The sequence below is a fragment of the Microchirus variegatus genome (assembly GCF_963457635.1).
Source record: "Microchirus variegatus genome assembly, chromosome: 23".
NCBI lineage: Eukaryota > Metazoa > Chordata > Actinopteri > Pleuronectiformes > Soleidae > Microchirus > Microchirus variegatus.
In genome coordinates this window covers 2682204-2701421 of record NC_139824.1, presented here as the reverse complement: position 1 = coordinate 2701421, position 19218 = coordinate 2682204, and the positions used below count along the sequence as shown (strand labels likewise).

General features: G+C 42.4%; 1 protein-coding gene across 1 annotated transcript in view; it reads left to right on the top strand.

Moving 5' to 3' along the window:
- The window catches only part of maml3 (mastermind-like transcriptional coactivator 3), a gene marked incomplete at both ends in the record, with an annotated part of 177532 nt that overhangs the window by 101473 nt on the left and 56841 nt on the right, over positions 1–19218 (top strand). The window contains 2 exons of the mRNA XM_083909129.1: positions 6220–6963; positions 11966–12901. Coding sequence (XP_083765255.1) covers positions 6220–6963; positions 11966–12901 — 1680 coding nt within the window. The remainder of the gene's footprint in view (positions 1–6219; positions 6964–11965; positions 12902–19218) is intronic.

Here is a 19218-nt window from a genome sequence, read left to right as displayed (position 1 = left end):
CTCTATTTCTGCACTAACATGTCCATTGAAGTCTGCACCAATTACCACTCTCTCACCTCTGGGGATATTCTGCATCACTTCATCTACCTCATGCCAGAATGTTTCCTTCTCCTCCAACTCACATCCCACCTGTGGGGCATAGCCACTAACAACATTTAGCATCACACCTTCAATTTCTAGCTTCAGACTCATCAGTCTATCTGATACTCTTTTCACCTCCAGGACATGCCTAACAAACTCCTCCTTTTGGATAACCCCTACTCCATTTCTCTTCCTATCAATACCATAGTAATACAACTTAAAACCCAATAGCTTCTTGCTTTGCTACCTTTCCACCGTTTCCTGGACACACAGTATATCCACCTTTCGTCTCTGCATCATGTCAACCAACTCTCTAGCTTTTCCTGCCATCGTCCCACTATTCAAAGTTCCTACTCTCAGTCCCAGCCTCTTGCCTTTCCTCTTCTCTCTCTGCTTCTGAACACGCCTTCCTCCTCTCCTCCTTCGACTTTGACCAACAGTAGCCCAATTCCCACTGTTACCCTGTAGGTTATCGTCACCAATGGTGGTCGTTGTTAACCCGGGCCTCGACCGATCCGGTAGGAAAGTCGTAGGTTCGATTCACATATTTTGGTTTTGGCACAAGTTTTACACCGGATGCCGTGTAAAAGGGGCTTTGGACCAGCTCAAAAAGACACTGGCTTGTGTCCCCCTGAGGCTGTATTCCGAACCCTAAACTTAACCACAACTCAAATCATAGCCTTAAACCAGTTCCTGAGAAATGAGTTTCTGCCTCTTCAGGACCAGGTTTTGTTCTCCATATGTCTATATGGACTACTGGTCCTGACAAGGTCAGTAAATGCCAGAAAAGACAATACAGATACACACACACAGAGAGAGAGAGAGAGAGAGAGAGAGAGAGAGAGAGAGAGAGAGAGAGAGAGAGAGAGAGAGAGAGAGAGAGAGAGAGAGAGAGAGAGAGAGAGAGAGAGAGAGAGAGAGAGAGAGAGAGAGAGAGAGAGAGAGAGAGAGAGAGAAGCCTGCATACAGTACACCTGAATTATTGAAACCCATTGATTGCAGGAGAATTGCTTATTGCACTTGATGAAGCTGTGTCGTGACAGTGGAGATGGGTGTTTTTCCTGTGTTTTTCACAGTTGTTCTTGTAATTGCTACACCAGCATTAGAGTTCAACACACACACATATATACGTAGACTGTATTTTTGGCAGCCATTATAAATAATATTTAGTAATTAGTCTGGGTGTCAATCATAGTGAAGCACAGAGGGAAAAGTCAACCTGAATGACATCCCCTCTCCTCACTACACACACAAAACCACTAAACCAAGAAAGTAAAAAATCAAAAAAATCTCAGGGTCAGAATACAGTGTGAATATATTTTGTCTATTGTTCCATATGAATAACAAAGAGCCAAGCGTGTGTTTACACACACACACACACACACACACACACACACACACACGCAGTCTATAACTAGTGCCAATAGTTGAATATTTTTCACATGCAGAGCTGTTTGAAATGTAGATGTGTAGTCTGTATGCAACTTAAACTGCTCCTAACAAAGTAGGTTTTTGGATAAATTCTGTGCTTTTGAGCATAAATAGCACACTTGACACTTCAGGGTAAGAATCACTGAAACAATAATTATTTTTCAAAATAGTATATTTTTTTTCTTTTTACATTTACTAAATGCATCTTCATATACTGTGTGTACTATATTATTAAATTGTCCTCACATGAATACACACATAATATTCCTCATATATTTTTAATAAAGTGAATGTATATCCCTATTTTTTTTTGAGGTGAGCCTAATAGATTTGTGGAAGGACATTCTATACCTTGGAAACCTTTTTATCATTTATGAGGTTCCTTCTTCCCATCTGTCATCTCAACAGCATTTGCTTTTTCTCCACATAATTAATTTGGGATTGAAATTAACAGGAGTTGAGAGTAAAATTGAGATTGAGCGATGATTAAAATGCACAGAATGTTTTTTTTTTTCCCCATCACACTTTAATTATTCCTATTAAAACTAAGCCAATTCCTCCAAGTGGCAACTGCAAGTGATGTCACCCACAGAAATGTTAACTTCCATTTTGACTGTCATGATGTTTTCACATACATATACAGCACTTTATCATGGAGTTCTCATCAAAAACACCAGAAGACCACATCCACATTTTAGTCTATGATTCGCCACTAACTAACTGTGTTACTTCTTACTCTACATCAGTAGTCTCAGACACATGGGGAAGATATTGTGTGGTCCCCCACTTGATATCAAAGTTGAATGCAAGTGTGGCGAAGAGCGGTGCAAGAGGGAGAGAAAAAAGCTGCAGACTGGAGCAGCTACTGATTTAAAACAGCAGATACACACACACATTCATTATGGCTGGACTTGAATTGAATTTTTATCATGATTTTGATTTTGGCTTCTCGCGATCATAAAAATATTATAATTATATATAATATATATTATAATTTTGTGTTTCCTAATGATGTTGCCTAATGGCAATGTTTCCCGCTGTGTCGTGTCTGCTCCTCAAGGCAACACCACCAACATAATCACTTAAAGTTCAGCCATGAAGTCGTCTATGACCAGGCGATAAAGCTCGTCAGTCAGTGCCACCACAGCTGTTTTGGATGTTTTTGGATCGATCCGCCCACCACTACTCTGAATGACTCCACAGTGGACAGGGGTAGCATGTTTTCAACAACATACCTTACAATCAGCATGTTCAGCTCGGCCGAAACACAAGCCGCTGGAGCTCAGGCTAACTGCATCTGGGCTTGGGGTGGTTGTTACATACACATTCTTGACCTCAGTAAGCAAGAAGTAGTGTCGGTACTTTGAAAACGCTATGTTTCCCTGACTGGTCTTAAAGTGTACAGTGAGACAGCGCGAGCAGGGCAACCATCCACCCAGCCAATCATCATCACATTTGCAATGGTGTTGTCATTAATCATCTCCACCTCTGCTCTCTCACTGCAGCTGATGTGTGACTGTCAGAAAGCACCGCTGTGCTTCATTCATTCAAATTATAGTAACTCAAGTAACAATAAAAACAAACAATAACCAATCTACTTGCACTGCTGCACAATTTGCAAAAATTTACAACATGCAAAACACACTAATAGCCTCCGTTATCCCTTGATGTCTGTGGACGTGGTGGGATATGGGACGGCATTGTAAAGAGTGTCCTTAATAGAGGACTGTGTTGGCGCTGACTGACGAGCTTTATCGCCTGGTCATAGACCACTTTATGACTGAACTTTAAGCGACTGGATAAGTTGGTCGTGTTGCCTTGAGGAGCAGACACAACGGCGCAAGAAACTTTGCAAACAATTTACTTTTGCTCGACGTCCGTCAAATTGAAGCCGAAATGTTTCCAGTTAACTGATATTTTCCTACCTTTGTAGCCTTTCTGCCATGTTATCAATCGTTCACTCCTCATATTATTGATCCACACACGTCACTCGCTAGCTGCATCTGCACGTAACACTGGTGCATTCAAGGTGTTTTTGTAGCATAGGAATTTACATACACGCCACGCCGTGCGGCGCATTAATCGTTTTTCTTCGATTCTAATCTTTTTATGATCGTGAGAAGCCAAAATCAAAATCATGAATAAAATTAAATTTATCGTCCAGCCCTAGTTTAGACCCCGCTCAAATGTTGCATTTGAGGCTTTCAGGGGGTCTCGAGTGTTAATCAGGGGGGTCTAACCCCCCCAGACCCCCCTGTATCTCGCACAGTGGTTGCAACGATAGGGAAAGTAATTAATTAGATTACTCCGTTACTGAAAAAATAACGCCGTTACTCCCAACATTGGACGCCATGAGAGGTAATTAATGTTAACGTTGTTAACCTCATACCCGTGGCTTCTCGCAAAAACGATCTTTTATAACAATCTGCACCCAAAAGTGATTTTAAACTGATCTTTTGAGTGAACGAACTGACTGGGATCACTTCATGAACTGATTTGTTCCTTTCTTAGTTCAGTTGAGTTCAGCAGCGAGCGTGGCGGCCGGGAGTGGAACTGCCACGTTCTGTGAATCACTTGTGAAGTCGTTCGCAGACGCCGTCACTCACTCGTGAATCTTCAGAGAATCTTCTACAGGGTGTCCAGTGCTACCCAGGCTTGTGTTATTAGTGTTTTTTGCATGTTGAGTTTTGGTGCTTCAATAAATACTCAAGTTTTGAAATCAATTAATAATTTTATTTATTAATAATTATTTCAATATCAATCAAAATAATCATGATTATTATGTTTGCCATTATTGTCCAGCCCTAACAAATATCTATATGACCAGCAGTCTCAAATTTGGGGGCCACCCTCAAATCAATTCAAAGAAGTCATGAGTCATTACTGTTTGTTTTCATTTTGCATCATAAATGTTTTATATAATATATACAAATATTTATGATGAAAATGAAATTATATATATATAAATAAAATAAACTGTATACGTATATAAATATATGTATATATACTGTATATGTATATATATATATATATATATATATATATATATATATATATATATATATATATAAAATTCATACATATAAAGACAATAAAATAAATAAAAGCAATAAAAATGGCTGTGAAATAGTGTCACTAATACTGTTGTTGCAATATCATGATGGCATATTCTGGGTCATTTGAGTTTGAGACCCCTGCTCTACACACTTCATACTTTATCATGATAGAAGTATAATTATGGTTCTGTTGAATAAGACATGTTTTTGTGATGTTAGATATAGAGAATTGTACATTACTGTGGTCTTGGTTTGTTCCCTCCCATTGTTTGCCTTACCTCTCAGATTCTGTTTGCTGTCCCTCCATAACTCCTCTCCTCTCCCACCCATAGTAATTTACTGCCAGCCAGCATTCATTAGCACCCTGTTGTTATGCAGTCTGTGCCAGGATGGAGGCAGCTAGGCTAAGGCTAAGAGTGAGTTAGATGAAGGAGAAGAGATAGTATGAATTGCTCTTTTTACATTTTCATACTTCCTAAACCAGGAGTCCATCTCACTGGGACGGCTGAACTCGCTGTGCTGCTTCAATGTCTCTTGTTACTCCTGCACACATACACATGTGTGCAGTCTCTGTGTAGGAGCTCAGTGGGGTAATCATTACAGTGGTGTGCAAAAGTTTGGGCACCCCTATAAATGTTCATGAATTTCCTTTATAAATCATTGGTCGTTTGGATAAGAAATATCAGTTAAATATATCATATAGGCGAGAAACACAGTGAAATAAAGTTTATATGATTGACAGAAAGTGTGCAAGAATTATTTAATCAAAATTAGGCAAGTGCATAGGTTTAGGCACCACAAAAGAAAAATGTTGTGCATCCTCCTTTTGCAGACATAACAGCCTCTAAACGCTTCCTATAGCTTCCAATTAGAGTTCGGATTCTGGCTGAAGGTATTTTGGACCATTCTTCTTTACAAAACATCTCCAGTTCAGTCGGGTTTGATGGTTTCTGAGCATGGACAGCCCGCTTTAGTTTCATCAGTCCACAGCACCTTATTCCAAAATGAATAAATGTGCTTTAGCATACCTTAAGTGACTATGTGGCGGGTGCAGAGAAAAGGCTTTTTCTGCATTACTCTTCCATACAGCATCTCCTTGTGTAAAGTGCACTGAATAGTTGAACGATGCACAGTGACACCATCTGCAGCAAGATGATGTTGTAGGTCTTTGGAGCTGGTCTGTGGGTTGACTGTGACTGTACTCACCATCCTTCACCTCTGCTTATCTGAGATTTTTCTTGGTCTGCCACTTCAGGCCTTAACTAGAACTGTGCCTGTGGTCTTCACATTCCTCACAAGTTCCTCACAGTTGAAACTGAGAGCTTTAATCTCTGACATAGCTTTCTGTATCCTTCCCCTAAACCAGGGGTGTCCAAACTGTTTGCAAAGAGTGCCAGATTTGGTAATGTGAAAATGTGTGGGGGCCCACCATTCAGCCTGAGCCTGACATTCTTTGAACCAATAACATTAAATACAAATGATCTATTTTATGAATGAATGATTTTCATTTTCAAAATCACTCTGCCTTTCTTATTTGAAGACCACATAAAACGAAGAAAAAGTCCAGACCATAAAAATGTCTTAATACTGGTATCTTTTCCTGTCTATGGTGCCCCTCTAGATTTAATCTTTTTTTCCTTATTTGTTCCAGCTTCAGGAGACGGTAAAGAGGAAACTTGACAGCGCACGATCACCCCTCAATGGAGATCAGAACGGCATCTGCGATGGAGGCAGCTACTCACCGACCACCAAACGGGTACGGAAGGAGGGTGCTGGTGGTTTGGATTCGCTAACAGGTCTCCCTAATAACACAAGTAACAGTGTACCACCCATCTCTCCTCTGCATCATCAAATGGACATTAAGCCTTTACTTGGCGGACCCAACACTTCCACTGGAAATAACACTACAAACAGTAACGGCAACCACATGGGTCGGGCGTCAGATGAGCTGGGGAAGAACGGTGGCAGCCACCTGCCAGATATGAAACTCAACGGCTCTTTGGACCTGGAGGACAGCTTCGGCCTCCTCAAAGACCTAAAACAGGAGCCACTGGATGATGGAGGCGGAATGGAGTCCTCCGATCCCCAGTCCCTGTCCAATCAAAACAAACTGTTCTCTGACATCAACCTTAATGACCAGGAGTGGCAGGAGCTGATCGATGAGCTCGCCAACACTGTGCCAGAGGATGACATGCACGACCTCTTCAACGAGGACTTTGAGGACAAGAAGGAAGCAGAGTTTGGCAGACCGGCCAACAATCAGACACCAGGTCCGCAGGAAGCAGCTGGGAATATGACGACACCTGGAGGTGGAACGGCGCCAACAGCAGCCTTGCCTCCTCCTCCTCCTCAGCCGCCACAGGGAGGTCCACAGGTTCCCATAGGCTCACCACAGGTCAGTGATAATTAGGTCAACATGAGATTCTGTATCTTTGCTCACACTTATTCCTGCTCTAAGATCACTCACATATAATGTTTCTGAGTTGTCCTTTGAAGCTGGAGCTACAGTGTGTTTAGTTTTGACATAGTATCTCTGTGTCAACATGTTGAAACGGCAACAGTTCATAAACCAACTTTACTCAGGAAGGATTCTAGGTGTTGACAAGAAATTCCCCTTTCTTCTTCTTTCTTCTGTTTTTTTATTTGTTTGTTTTTTTGTTTAGGTCTGCAACGATTAACCCATTTATCAATTATTAATCAATTATCCACTATTTTGATCATGGATTTGATTGGTTTGGATGCTTTTTTGCTAATTAAGGAGTTTTCAGCTTCTTAAATGTGAACATTTTGTGGTTACTTTGCTCCATATAACAAAGAAATCATTAAATCTGATTTATTCTGATTTGTTAACAAAATAAGACATTAGAGGACATCATCTTTTTGAGGTGTGGGAAACGACATATTTGGCAAAAAAGCATTTTTCCACATTTTCTAACATTTTGTCAGAAACAACAAGTACTTGATTAAATGAGAAAATAATCAACAGATTAATGACAAAAAGGATGTTGTTGTTCTTCTTAAGTGCAAAAAGCTCTCTTTGGGTTTCTGTAGGAACATGGTAGCATAAAGGTGGATTTCCTCCGGAAGCGTTACAGCAGCGGAACGTCTCAGCAGCGTCCCAGAAGCGGCTCGCCGCACCGCAGCGCTATCGATAGATAGCAGTTCTATTTTTTGCCGTTGCTGCTGCCGAGTCGTGTTAAGCTCAACAGAGCAGAGCTCACCAGTCAGCAAGTCCGACACAGAATCAGAGTAAAACACTTCCACCCCACTTTCAAAATAAAACACAATACGCAGGTCATATAGCCTATCGCATCTTCACATCAACATTACATCGTAACTGGTGCTACCAGGTCAACCGTCAATTAATCAGCGCGTCTCGGAGAGTCATAATGTAAGACTGATAGTTGAAGTGGGGAAACATAAAATCGTTTATGACACCAGATCAACAGTTCTTCCATGTCGGAGAATGAAAGAAGCTGTGTTGTTGTTTCATTCATACACACAGTCTATCACGGGATCTCGCGTCCATTCAGGATCATAGTGTGATCTTCCGTGAATACCGCTGGCTCCCAAGGCACCATACGTTGCCGTAACGCGCCTGGTGGGGATTGACGCCGGGTAGAGGACGAAGCAAAACCGCGCCGCTGACGTTCCGCTGCTGTAATGCTCCCAGTGGAAACCCGGGGTAAGATGGCGGCCTCCTTCTTAAGAAAGGCCCTTCCCACGAAAGCCTATAAAAAGGCTTATTCTAATGGCCCTTTTCCACCATGGTCCCAGCTCACCTGGACTCGTTTGGCCACGACACGGCATGGTTCGGGTTGGTTTTCCACTACAAAAATTGTACCTACTCAACGTGGGCAGAGTCATCACTGCACAGCTACATGAAACTGCCATGAAATACAGCGGCAGGGTTTGTGATGCCGCTCAACACTCGTGGTCAGCAGTGTTGTCGCTAAATAGACCAGACTCCACTGTTAAATATTGAGATTTTAAACATTTTCCTTGTAATTGTTGGAGATTAACCCACATTTTTAGGATTGTTAAAGGGGACATATTATGCAAAATCAACATTTTAATTATTTTGATACTGATATTTGGGACTCTGGAGGCCCTATGAGTAGTAAGTGTGAAAAAGATGACTCAGTCATGTTTTTGTAGTCTGCCTCAGTCTAAGTACAGGAAATAAAACATGCGATGTTGAGTGCAGGCGAGGGCAGGAAGAACGGAAGTCCACAAGGTGTTCTATTCTTGGCTGCACAGTGAAGCCAAAAGTTCAAAGTCCAAAAGTTCTACACAAACTTCCAGCCTCAGAGGATTTGTCCAGTGGATACATTTTATATATGACGGCAATGTGCCGACTAGAGACAGCAAAGGGTCGCTTTTCCAAATGCTAACTGCTGTTAGCTACCAGAGCCTCAGTGACGCTGACATAGTTTCCTGTGTCTCATTTGCATTTAAAGAGACAGGCACTCAAAAACGACCGTTCTGAACAGGACTGTCTAGGCAGGGTGATTGAACTGCTATCGTGCTTCATTATTATTATTATTTATTTTGACCAAAGCATGGAACTAGGTTAACTTCTAGAAATAGGGTATATGAGTCCTTTAAGTCTTAACTGATCTACAGTTCTGCAATGTTCGGCTTAATTCTTGTGACGTCTCTTCCTGTGAGGGCACCGCTATGGAATGAAATATGTGCCACCAGAAACTGAATTTGAATCGTTTATATTTGAATTTGAATCGCTAAACTTGAATAATTGCATTAAAAAACAGAATCTGAATAGTATCATTTGAAATTGAATTATTCAAATTCAACACTCCATGTGTCTTTGCATTCAGTTCTCACGATTCAAATTTAGTTCTCACAATTCAGATTCAAATTACTGCGACATACATCCGGTTAGTTCAAGGATGAAGGAAGAGCAATCGAGCACAGATACAGGATAATCGCTTTGGATTTCGCCAGAACACAGCAGCAGAGAAAACAAACCTGAAATAAATATTTTTCTGTGTCCCAGAACGCGGTTTTAATATAATTTGATTTGATTTGGAATTCAAAAATGTGGTTTGTGTATTAAGATGTGATCTATTTATAGTTTGGCAGCGACTTTGTGATCGGCTCCGCCTCAGTGGACACTCGGTGCGTGCAGTGCCCGGCACAGAGCAGCCTTATCTGGGCCTGCCCTGTTGAAACGATCCTCTGGCTCAGACGGCTCCGTCATTAGATATTTGGTGTGATCGATAGATTTGTTGTTGACGCGTTACTTTCTTTTCTAATGTAAACGTTTTGACCTGATAGTTTGAAAGTCTCTGTAGTATGAATGTTTTATTTATTTTAACTTTGAATGTCAGCTGAGATTGGCACAGCACCCCCGCGACCCTTAATGAAGCTTAACACTGCCACCCGCCATTCAAACAGTACAACACTGAAGTTCCGCTGCTGTTCCAATAGAAGAGATATGTTGTGGGATGAGCCTTAACTCTAATGTGTAACCAGACAGCTTTGGGACAAGGCGAGTGAGTCAGTGAGTGCGTGCGCGCAGCCGAGGCGTGGCGCTAGCCCGTGAGCGGAAGTCGGGTTTTTGTTTACATGTGTGCCGGTGAATGAATAGTGACGGTGACCGGAGCAGATAGTGAGCGTGTTGAATGTTACTGTGCAATCAGCTAATAAAGCCCAATTCTCTTCAGCAAAAACAGCCTGTCATGTGTGTGCCATCAGGAGATAAAGCAGGAAAGGTTAACAGATGAATTAATTAATAATGTGTTCGTCTTGATTTCAAACTACAAGAGCTGCCACGAACGGCTTCATGAACCACTGGCTGTAGCTCTATCCTACCGGTAAGTTTCACTTTACGTTAGTTTGTTTACTTGACTGGGTTTGTTTATGTGCTATTGGTTAGCAGATGAGAGGCTGACAAACTCAGATCTATCCGGCTGCTTCAGCTAAGGTAGCGTAAATGTAGGCTAACGTTAACTTAGCAATGAGAGATGAGATGAGAGTTTGTCAGCCTCTCATCTGCTAACCAGTAGCACATAAACAAACCCAGTCAAGTAAACAAACTAACGCAAATTACCGGTAGGATAGAGCTGCAGCCAGTGGTTAAGGAAGCCGTTCGTGGCAGCTGTTAACAACGCCAAGCCGGCAGATCCTGTATCTGCGCTCGATTGCTCTTCCTTCATCCTTGAACTAACCGGATGTATGTCGCAGTAATTTGAATCTGAATTTTGAGAACTGAATCTGAATTTTGAGAACTGAATTTGAATCGTGAGAACTGAATGCAAAAACATATGGAGTGTTGAATTTAAATAATTCAATTTCAAATGATACTATTCAGATTCAGTTTTTCCATGCAATAATTCAAATTAAACAATACAAATTCAAATTATGTGATTCAAATTCAGTTTTTTAATGCAATTATTCAAGTTTAGCGATTCAAATTCAAATATAAACGATTCAAATTCTGTTTCTGGTGGCACATATTTCATTCCATACACCACTTGGAACCTTGTCAGAATAGATACTAAAAAAAAGTACCTGGTACCAGGTACTATGCTAGTGGAAACTCAACTTAACTGTGCCGTGCCGAGGCAAGGCAAGGCAAGCTAGTGGAAATGCATCATACGGCAATGAAATCACACATTTTTTTTATTATTTCAAAGTTAAAGCTATACTACCTTTCTTGCATGTCTCACAGCACTTAGTAAAAATTTGAACATGAACAACTCCGCCTCCCTCAAAGTCCCACCCTCCAGGGCGGAACGGCAGTAGCTATGCGCATGCGTGATTCATTAGCAGCCTGGACACAGAGTGCGAAGGACATTCGCTCTGCTCTGACTATAGGCTGGGACTGCAGAGGTTACTGTGCTTTGGGACGTGATCCCGGCAACTAACGCTGCTTGTTGAGCTCAGTAACTGCAGAGTGATACATGCTTTCAAGTGAGAGTCTCCAAACACCACAAAAAGTTGGCAGATTTCTGCTCTGTCAGAGATGCACGTGACTCGCAAGCTTTGACAGTGATCGGCGAGGTGCGCGACAGATGACAGACAGGAAGCTCGGCCAATTATTTTATTTGGTTCGAATAATTTAATTGGTCATACTTTTATCATAATAATATGAGAATTAAATAATGATGAGTTTCAAAACCTGGTGGGTTTATCTTACGTTTTAGAGTGCCATACGCTTATTAGGAGCAATTTGAGATTACAAAGAAAAGTGTAAAAATGCAAGAAAGGTAAGTATAGCTTTAACATACACTTTAACAAACATACTTATGGATAAAATGTTGTGTTTCTGCTAATAAACCCCCCCTAAATGTTATACATTGGACCTTAAACTATAGGTTGATAGTCCTAACATAATTGTCATGGGACTTTTGTATTTGGACTTCTCTTCTCAGGTTCGACCTTCTTCCTCAGGTCCTCAGTTTGCCACCACTGCCAATGGAACACCTCCACAGCAACCTTTGCAGCAGTCTCCAGCCGTTGCCATGGCATCAGGTTCACCCTTGCACAACTGTGTGGCTCGTTCCCCTCAGACCCCAACCCAGGCCCAAACACAAACTGTCTCCAGGCCTGGGAATGGATACATGATGAACCCAGGTCCAGGGGTCAGTCAGTCAGGAACGGGTCAAGGAGCAGCGGGGGTTGCCCCTGGAGGTCAGCCTGTAGGGCCAGTGACGCCAGAACTTTCTCCAGCAGAGCAGCTGAAAGCAATGGCTCAGCAACGTGCTAAACTGCTGCAGCAGAAACAGCAGCAGCAGCAACAAGCGGCTAACTGGTCTCCTGCAGGCGCTCCAACCAGTCCATATAACTCTGGTCCCTTTAACCAAGATAAACCCAACAGCCCTATGATGTACCCACCGCAAGCCTTTAACACACCACAGGGTCCTATAGTGGCTGGGATGGCCCCAAACAATGGACCCAAAGCCCCCATGAGCAACTACCTCCCTCACAACCACATGGGCATGATGGGACAGCAGCAGCCAAACAGCATCAACCAGAGCACGCTGTCCAAACAACAGCAGCAAACGGCAGCCATGTTGTCCTACAACAACACCAAACCACTCAGTCACTTCAGCGGCAGCGGGGTGGATCACATAGGCCAGAGGATGACTCCGCCCATGGCAGGAAACAATCAGGTTAAGAACCCCATGATGCCTCCTTACATGGGTGGTGGAGGAGGCGCGGGCCAGGGGGCGGGACCAGGCCAAACCCAGGGCCCAATCCCCGGACAGACGGCCCACCTGAGCGAGGAGCAAAAGAGGATGTTACTGATGAAGCAGAAGGTGCTGAACCAGAACATGCCCTACAGCGCCATGCAGCCTCATGGACAGGTAAGGGAATAACTTGACGTTAACTTGGGCTATGCTAAGTTTTGTTGAACTGGTGCAGTTTTAGTGTGAAAACAGTTGGCTCTGCATTGGCCCTAAAGAAAGGTTTCCTTCATGTTGAGTAATTCAAGGATCAGTCTTCACATGAAAACACGAGAGCAGGTACTGTAGAGATGAGCATCATGTTCAAAGTGAGGTGCTGTTATTGAACACTCAACCTCATAACCTTGGGAGGAGAACAAAACGCCCTGCAGTTATACCTCTTCGATCCTTGAGGAGCTATGAAACACTGGGGGTTTTCTTTAAGATTTACAGATAACTTAAGCTCCATTTTTACACACAGAATGCCCACCGGCAGTGGTTTAAGAAATAATAATAGAAGCAAAGTTCATTCAAACATGTCTGGGAGAAATTACAGAATGTGGATTGTGGTTTGATAAAATCTTCCAAAGGTGTAGCCAGGGAAGGTGTAAAATGGTGGTAGTTGCCAGCAACAAACCAGGGCTTGGAGTACGCAAAGAAAAATGGCCTGTCGAGAATGTATTGATGCCTCTGCAACACTAGCAGCACTGATAGCCCTCACTCCTCCTCCTTTTCCTCAAGGCACACACTCACACACCACACCAAACACCAAAGCTAAATGGCTCCTTTGCTCATATCCCCAATCTGTCACAGCTGACTGATGGCTGAGATTGGACCACTAAGCCAAGCTAGCTGTTGTCATTACCAAAAGCCCACCCCAGGCAGTTTGTTTTCCGAGCCCACAGACCAGTGCAGCCCACTTTGAACACTCCAGTGGCTCAGCCAGGTGTCAGGTGTCCTTAATAATCCACTGCACAGAGGACGTTAAGGAGGTGTGGGTGGACAGTACCACAATAAATAACCACACACATGCAAACACACAAGTTGTGTGCCTCTTGTCTTGCGCCACTTATTATTTCAGTGCCATTGTGCTGTCGTCAATAAAGAGTGTGTTTGTGTGTTGATGACGTACATGTCAATGTTGTCTCCTTCTCTCTTTATCTTTCCGTCTCTCTCTCTCTCACTCTGCCTCCCTTGTGATATGACTACAGTCGGCCACCTCCTCCTCCCTGTCCTCCTCCCTTCTGGTGATCTCTGCATCTCCTGTTCTGCTCCTCCTCCTTCCTCCCCCTCTCCTCCCTCCACCTCTCTCTCTCTCGCTCTCTTGCTCTGCCAGAGACCCTCAGCACCAATAAAGGAGCAGATTTATTAATATGGGGCCGTTGTGGCTCCTGCCTGGAGGGCTGTGTGTTTGTGTGCATGAGTGTGAGTTCTTGCACATGTGTGTTTGTGTGTGTTTCATAGATTTAGGGGGCGGTGGGAGGACGAGGAGGCTGGATTTATTTGAGTGAGCAGATGAGAACTGGAGACTGAGAAGAGAAGAGAGGGATGTGAAGAAAGTCAAATCTTGGAAAAAGAAATATTTATTGTAGAGTGAGAATGCAGCATATTAAAGAGAAAGTCCCCCGACGTTCATTTTTAGATGCAAATAAAAGAGTAATGCATAATGGATCTGAAATATATGATACTCTGTACTCTAATTAGTAAGTAGGTTTATTTTAGTGTGTCGTCACATGGGTCTCAACTAACAGCAAATCTGTAAAACATAGAAAAGCAATCAATGGACACTGTTTATATATTTAAGGTCATCGTGATCATTTATTAGAGTGTAAATGGGCTCAGATGATCTTCACATTAATATTTATGGGATGTAGATGAATTTAACCACTGGCGTAGCCAGAAAAAAGACATTGGGTGTGCACCAGCAAATACTGGGTGAGCCAAATTTATTTTCAACAGAGTGTTACAACTCCACAAACATTTAAAAGAATGTACAGTGCTCAGCGTAAATGAGTACACCCCTTTTGAAAAGTACCATTTTAAACAGTATCTCAATGAACACAAAAACAAATTCCAAAATGTTGAATATGTATAAGTTTATGGCCTCCATGATTTTTAATGACAGCACCAAGTCTTCTAGGCATGGAATGAACAAATTCATTCTTCAAGAATGATCTCTTTTCGAGAATGGATGCTGGATGGAGAGCGATCCCCAACTTCAGAATTCCCAATGGTGTTCAATTTGGTTCAGATCAGGAGACATACTTGGCCACTGAATCACTCAACGACCAAGGGCATGGAGTGATGGTAGCATCTTTTCTTTCAGTATAGAACAATACATCTGTGAATTCATGATGCCATGAGTCCCAGTAGTCTTCATCTTTCACAGAAAGGGCCCTGGCAAACTCTAGGCGGGCTTTTTTTGTGCCTGGCGCTTTAGGAGAGGCTTCTGTCTGGGACAGCACCCATGCATGCCATCCCTCTGCAGTGTAGGCCGTATTGTGTCACGGGAAATAGTCACCCCAGTTTGGCTTTCTACTTCCTTGGATAACTGCCTTGAACTTGCATGTCGATTCTCTTTAAATTTTCTTTCTCATCAGAAGATGCTCTTGTCGAGGTCTTAACTTTCGTGGACAGCATGGACGTCTCTGTGAGATGGTTGCAGTCCCCTCATTTTTACGTTTTCGGACCACTTTTGCTACAGTATTCTGATTGACTTGTAGCCTTCACCTTTGTGTTGTAAAGAAATTATTTTCTTTCTCAGGTCTTGAGACATTTCTCTTCCATGTGGTGCCATTGCTAACAACATGAAATGGGAAAATGGGAAGGGGTCTTCTACACCCTTTTATAGTCATCCTCTGTAATGAATAATTAGACTAACCTGTGGTTCATTATTGTTAAATTAGACATTTGTAGTCTAAAGTTTAGCCTTGCTCCAGAGACTTTCAGTGGGGTGTACTAATTTTTGCATCACCTGTATTTGAGTAAAACTGAACATTTTGTTCTGTAAGTTATATTATTAACCTTACTTTCATGTTATGGACTAAACAGATGTTATATAAAACTTAGTCTTGTCAACATTTTGGAAATAGTTTTTCTGTGCATTGAGATATTGTTTAAAATGGTACTTTTCGAAGGGGGTGTACTCATTTACGCTGAGCAATGTATCTCTCTCAAATACAACTTCAACTAGAAGGACTCAGAGAGCATAGACCTCCGCCAAGGCAGCTCATTGCCTACAAAATACACCCTGCCAGCGCCTGGGTCAGACAATAAGAGTTGTAACCAGTGAGATCGTCTGAAAATTTCAGTCAAATCTGTCCGCGACTTTTCGAGTTATCTTGCTAACAGACAGACAGACAGACAAACCAACTAATGTCCTGTGAAAACACACCTCCTGTCAATAACACAAAACATATCCACCCGTTGTGCGTTCTATCAGTAATAGTCAACAGTAGTTCACAGCAAGTCTAAACATTCACACGTGACATCCTCTCAAATAAATCAAGAACAAAGTAATAGAAAAAGCACACTTTGTGTTCTCAAAAAAAAACACAGCAAAAACATACACACAGACATTGCGTGTCCAATGAGATGAAGTCCATAGTGAAATATAACACACTTATGCGCATACTCATGCACTCTCATAGAGCCATAACATATCCACATTACGCATGATCAACAAAACTATTTAAACATCTGAACACAAATATTGGGCTTGCAGCAGAGTAAAGGACACAACGACATTGCTGCTTACCTGTGCACACTCAATTTAAAGGGTGACACGGCTTGGCCTTAAGCGCATTTTTTATTTCATCTGAGTTTCTCCGCAAGGTCTTTTTCAAACGCTCTTCAGTCTCGCTGTGAGCATTGTAGCTCTGCTGGTAGATTTAATCCTGTTTACAACTGAAAACAGACGCTCCACAGAGCAACTTGTAGGTTGCCAGGTGCAGGTGTCTTCTGACGGCAATTTCTTTTGGGTGTGCCAGCTGCCTCAGTGGGTGGCACCGGCACACCCTGGTACACCCGTGGCTACGCCAATGAATTTAACCATAATGCAGTTCTTAGAAACACATTTGTACAGTGTCTCGTTGAACATGTCTGATGATGTTGTCATGTCAGTGTGATTGATTGTGGTCATCTGGAGTCAAACATTTAACAGAATGACTGTATTACAGACTGGGAAAAATAAGTTTTACTTTTTACGATGTGAGTCTAAAAAAAAAACATTTAGATGACCTGTGTGTGTGTGTGTGGTAGTAGTCATGGGGGATTTCGCACATTTGTGATTTTTTTAAAAGCTCCAGGTGTGTAAGAAATCGTGACATCTAATGGTGACACAAACGGAGGACTCCACCCACTCATCCCCCCCAAAAAAATGTTTTGCTTTCCATTAGGAATAATAGGGAATCAAACCCACCACAAAATCAGCAAGAGCATTACAGTGAGCAAACATGGCTGCTGTCTGCAAAAATACCCCGTAGTCTGTCAACACAGTGCAGACCTTCCTGTTTCTGGTGTCTGCCGACGAATTAATTGTCTTGCCCAAGGACATATCGGCATGCCAGAGCTGGGAACCAAACCCACAACCTTCAAGTTGAAAGACAACTCCCCCTAATACTGAGCTACCATCGCCCGTAGGGGTGTGAGAGAGAATGGTTGTCTCTATATGTCTCCAGGATGTACATGTCATGTGGAGGATAAAGTGGTAGAAGATGAGTCAGTGAGCAGAAAACAACGCGCCTGATACCAAACCAAGAGTCGAGTTAGGTAGTTTTAGAATGGTATAATGGCCATTTTATATATAAACAAATGTATTTTACATTAAAACCATTGTGAAATAAGTCAATATAGTGCTGATGTACAGCACTTTGTTTCAGCTGTTTTTTTAAGTGCTTTATAAATAAAGTTGCATTGGATTGGATTGGATAGAAGTGTTAAGAGCTCATGTTGTCTGGCAGCATTCATGTGCTGCACAGACAAGAGTGCAAACCTAGATAAAATAATTTTACTGATAAAAAAAACATTAGTTCAGTTCATGAGAACCAGAATAATAGAAAAATAAGAAAAAACTGCTCAAAGTTACACACTGCAGCTTTAATCATGACTTGATTTGATTGCAAGCTGCTAAACTGAGTGACATTTAAAACAATCTTTAGTCACTTGGTCCAGACATGATGAACAACAATCACCCATGCTGCTTCTTTACTAAAGCACTGTTTTATCACCATTATTAATTAGGCCTTTTTAAAAGTGTCAGCACAGCGACACAAGCATAGGAGTAACAGCTGGCAACACCTTCATCATCACTATCACTGCTTTTGTTTATGTGTCCTGTCACTGCAGCGAACACACAGAGATGTCATGGATTCGATGATATTTAACCATATTTTCTGCCCTTGAAACACTGTTAGCCGTGTGGTTAGAAGAAGTGCGGTATTTACAGAACACCTTTCATTATTTCACACTTTGTGTTTTCTTAGGGTAATTGGTCGCTGAGATTGCAGAGACTTAGCTGGGCTCTTTGAGCTCCCTGTATCTGAAGGTGATTATCAAAGAGCAGAAATAGGTGTCGTATCGGTTATGACCTTAACATTTATGTATATTATGTCATTCCATTTGTTTGGATTATTATTTGTCCTTAAAGATGGCGGGATCCTGGGCTAATGTCCCTTGAGACTAGCTCAGTAATGCTATTAGTGTTTGGGTGAAGTGATAGTGTGTAGCTTCAGCTCTGCCTGTCTGTCTGTCTGCTTGTCTCTGTCTGTCTGTGTGTTGTAAATCTAACAGGCGGTGCTTGATCATCGCTCTCTCACTACTTCTCTCCCTTCTCCCCTCTCTCTGTTTCTCTCAGACTGTGTGTAGGCTAATCCAGTTAGCAGCTGCTCAGGGGAAACTTCAGCCCTCTCTCCTCAGAAGCTCGTTAGTCAAGCTTTAATTGTTGCTCCTGAGCTTTGCATATCACCATGACGCTAATTTATGCCTGTTGTCGCGGATACCGTCACCAGTGTGGTGGATGTCTCAGTGGAACCAGCAAGTGGGGGAGCAGAAGCATGTGCATGAGTCTGTGGAAGATGTTGAAGTGTCTGTGTTTGACGGATGATGTGGGGCTGTGTGTGTGTGTGTGTGTGTGTGTGTGTGTGTGTGTGTGTGTGTGTGTGTGTGTGTGTGTGTGTGTGTGTGTGTGTGTGTGTGTGTGTGTGTGTGTGTGTGTGTGTGTGTGTGTGTGTGTGTGCGTGTGCGTGTGTGCGTGCGTGCGTGCGGGCGTGCGTGTGAGACACAGAATAATTGTGAGATCACGGCTCATGTCCCTGAGCAGAACAAATAGATACCCTCAGCTATCAGACAATGCCTGACATGCTGTATGTCTGTATGTTTCCATGTGTATGTGAAAAGTGAAAAGCATGTGCGCGTTGCTGCACTGCCCTGTACTGTACTGCCCTGTACTGCCCTGTCAC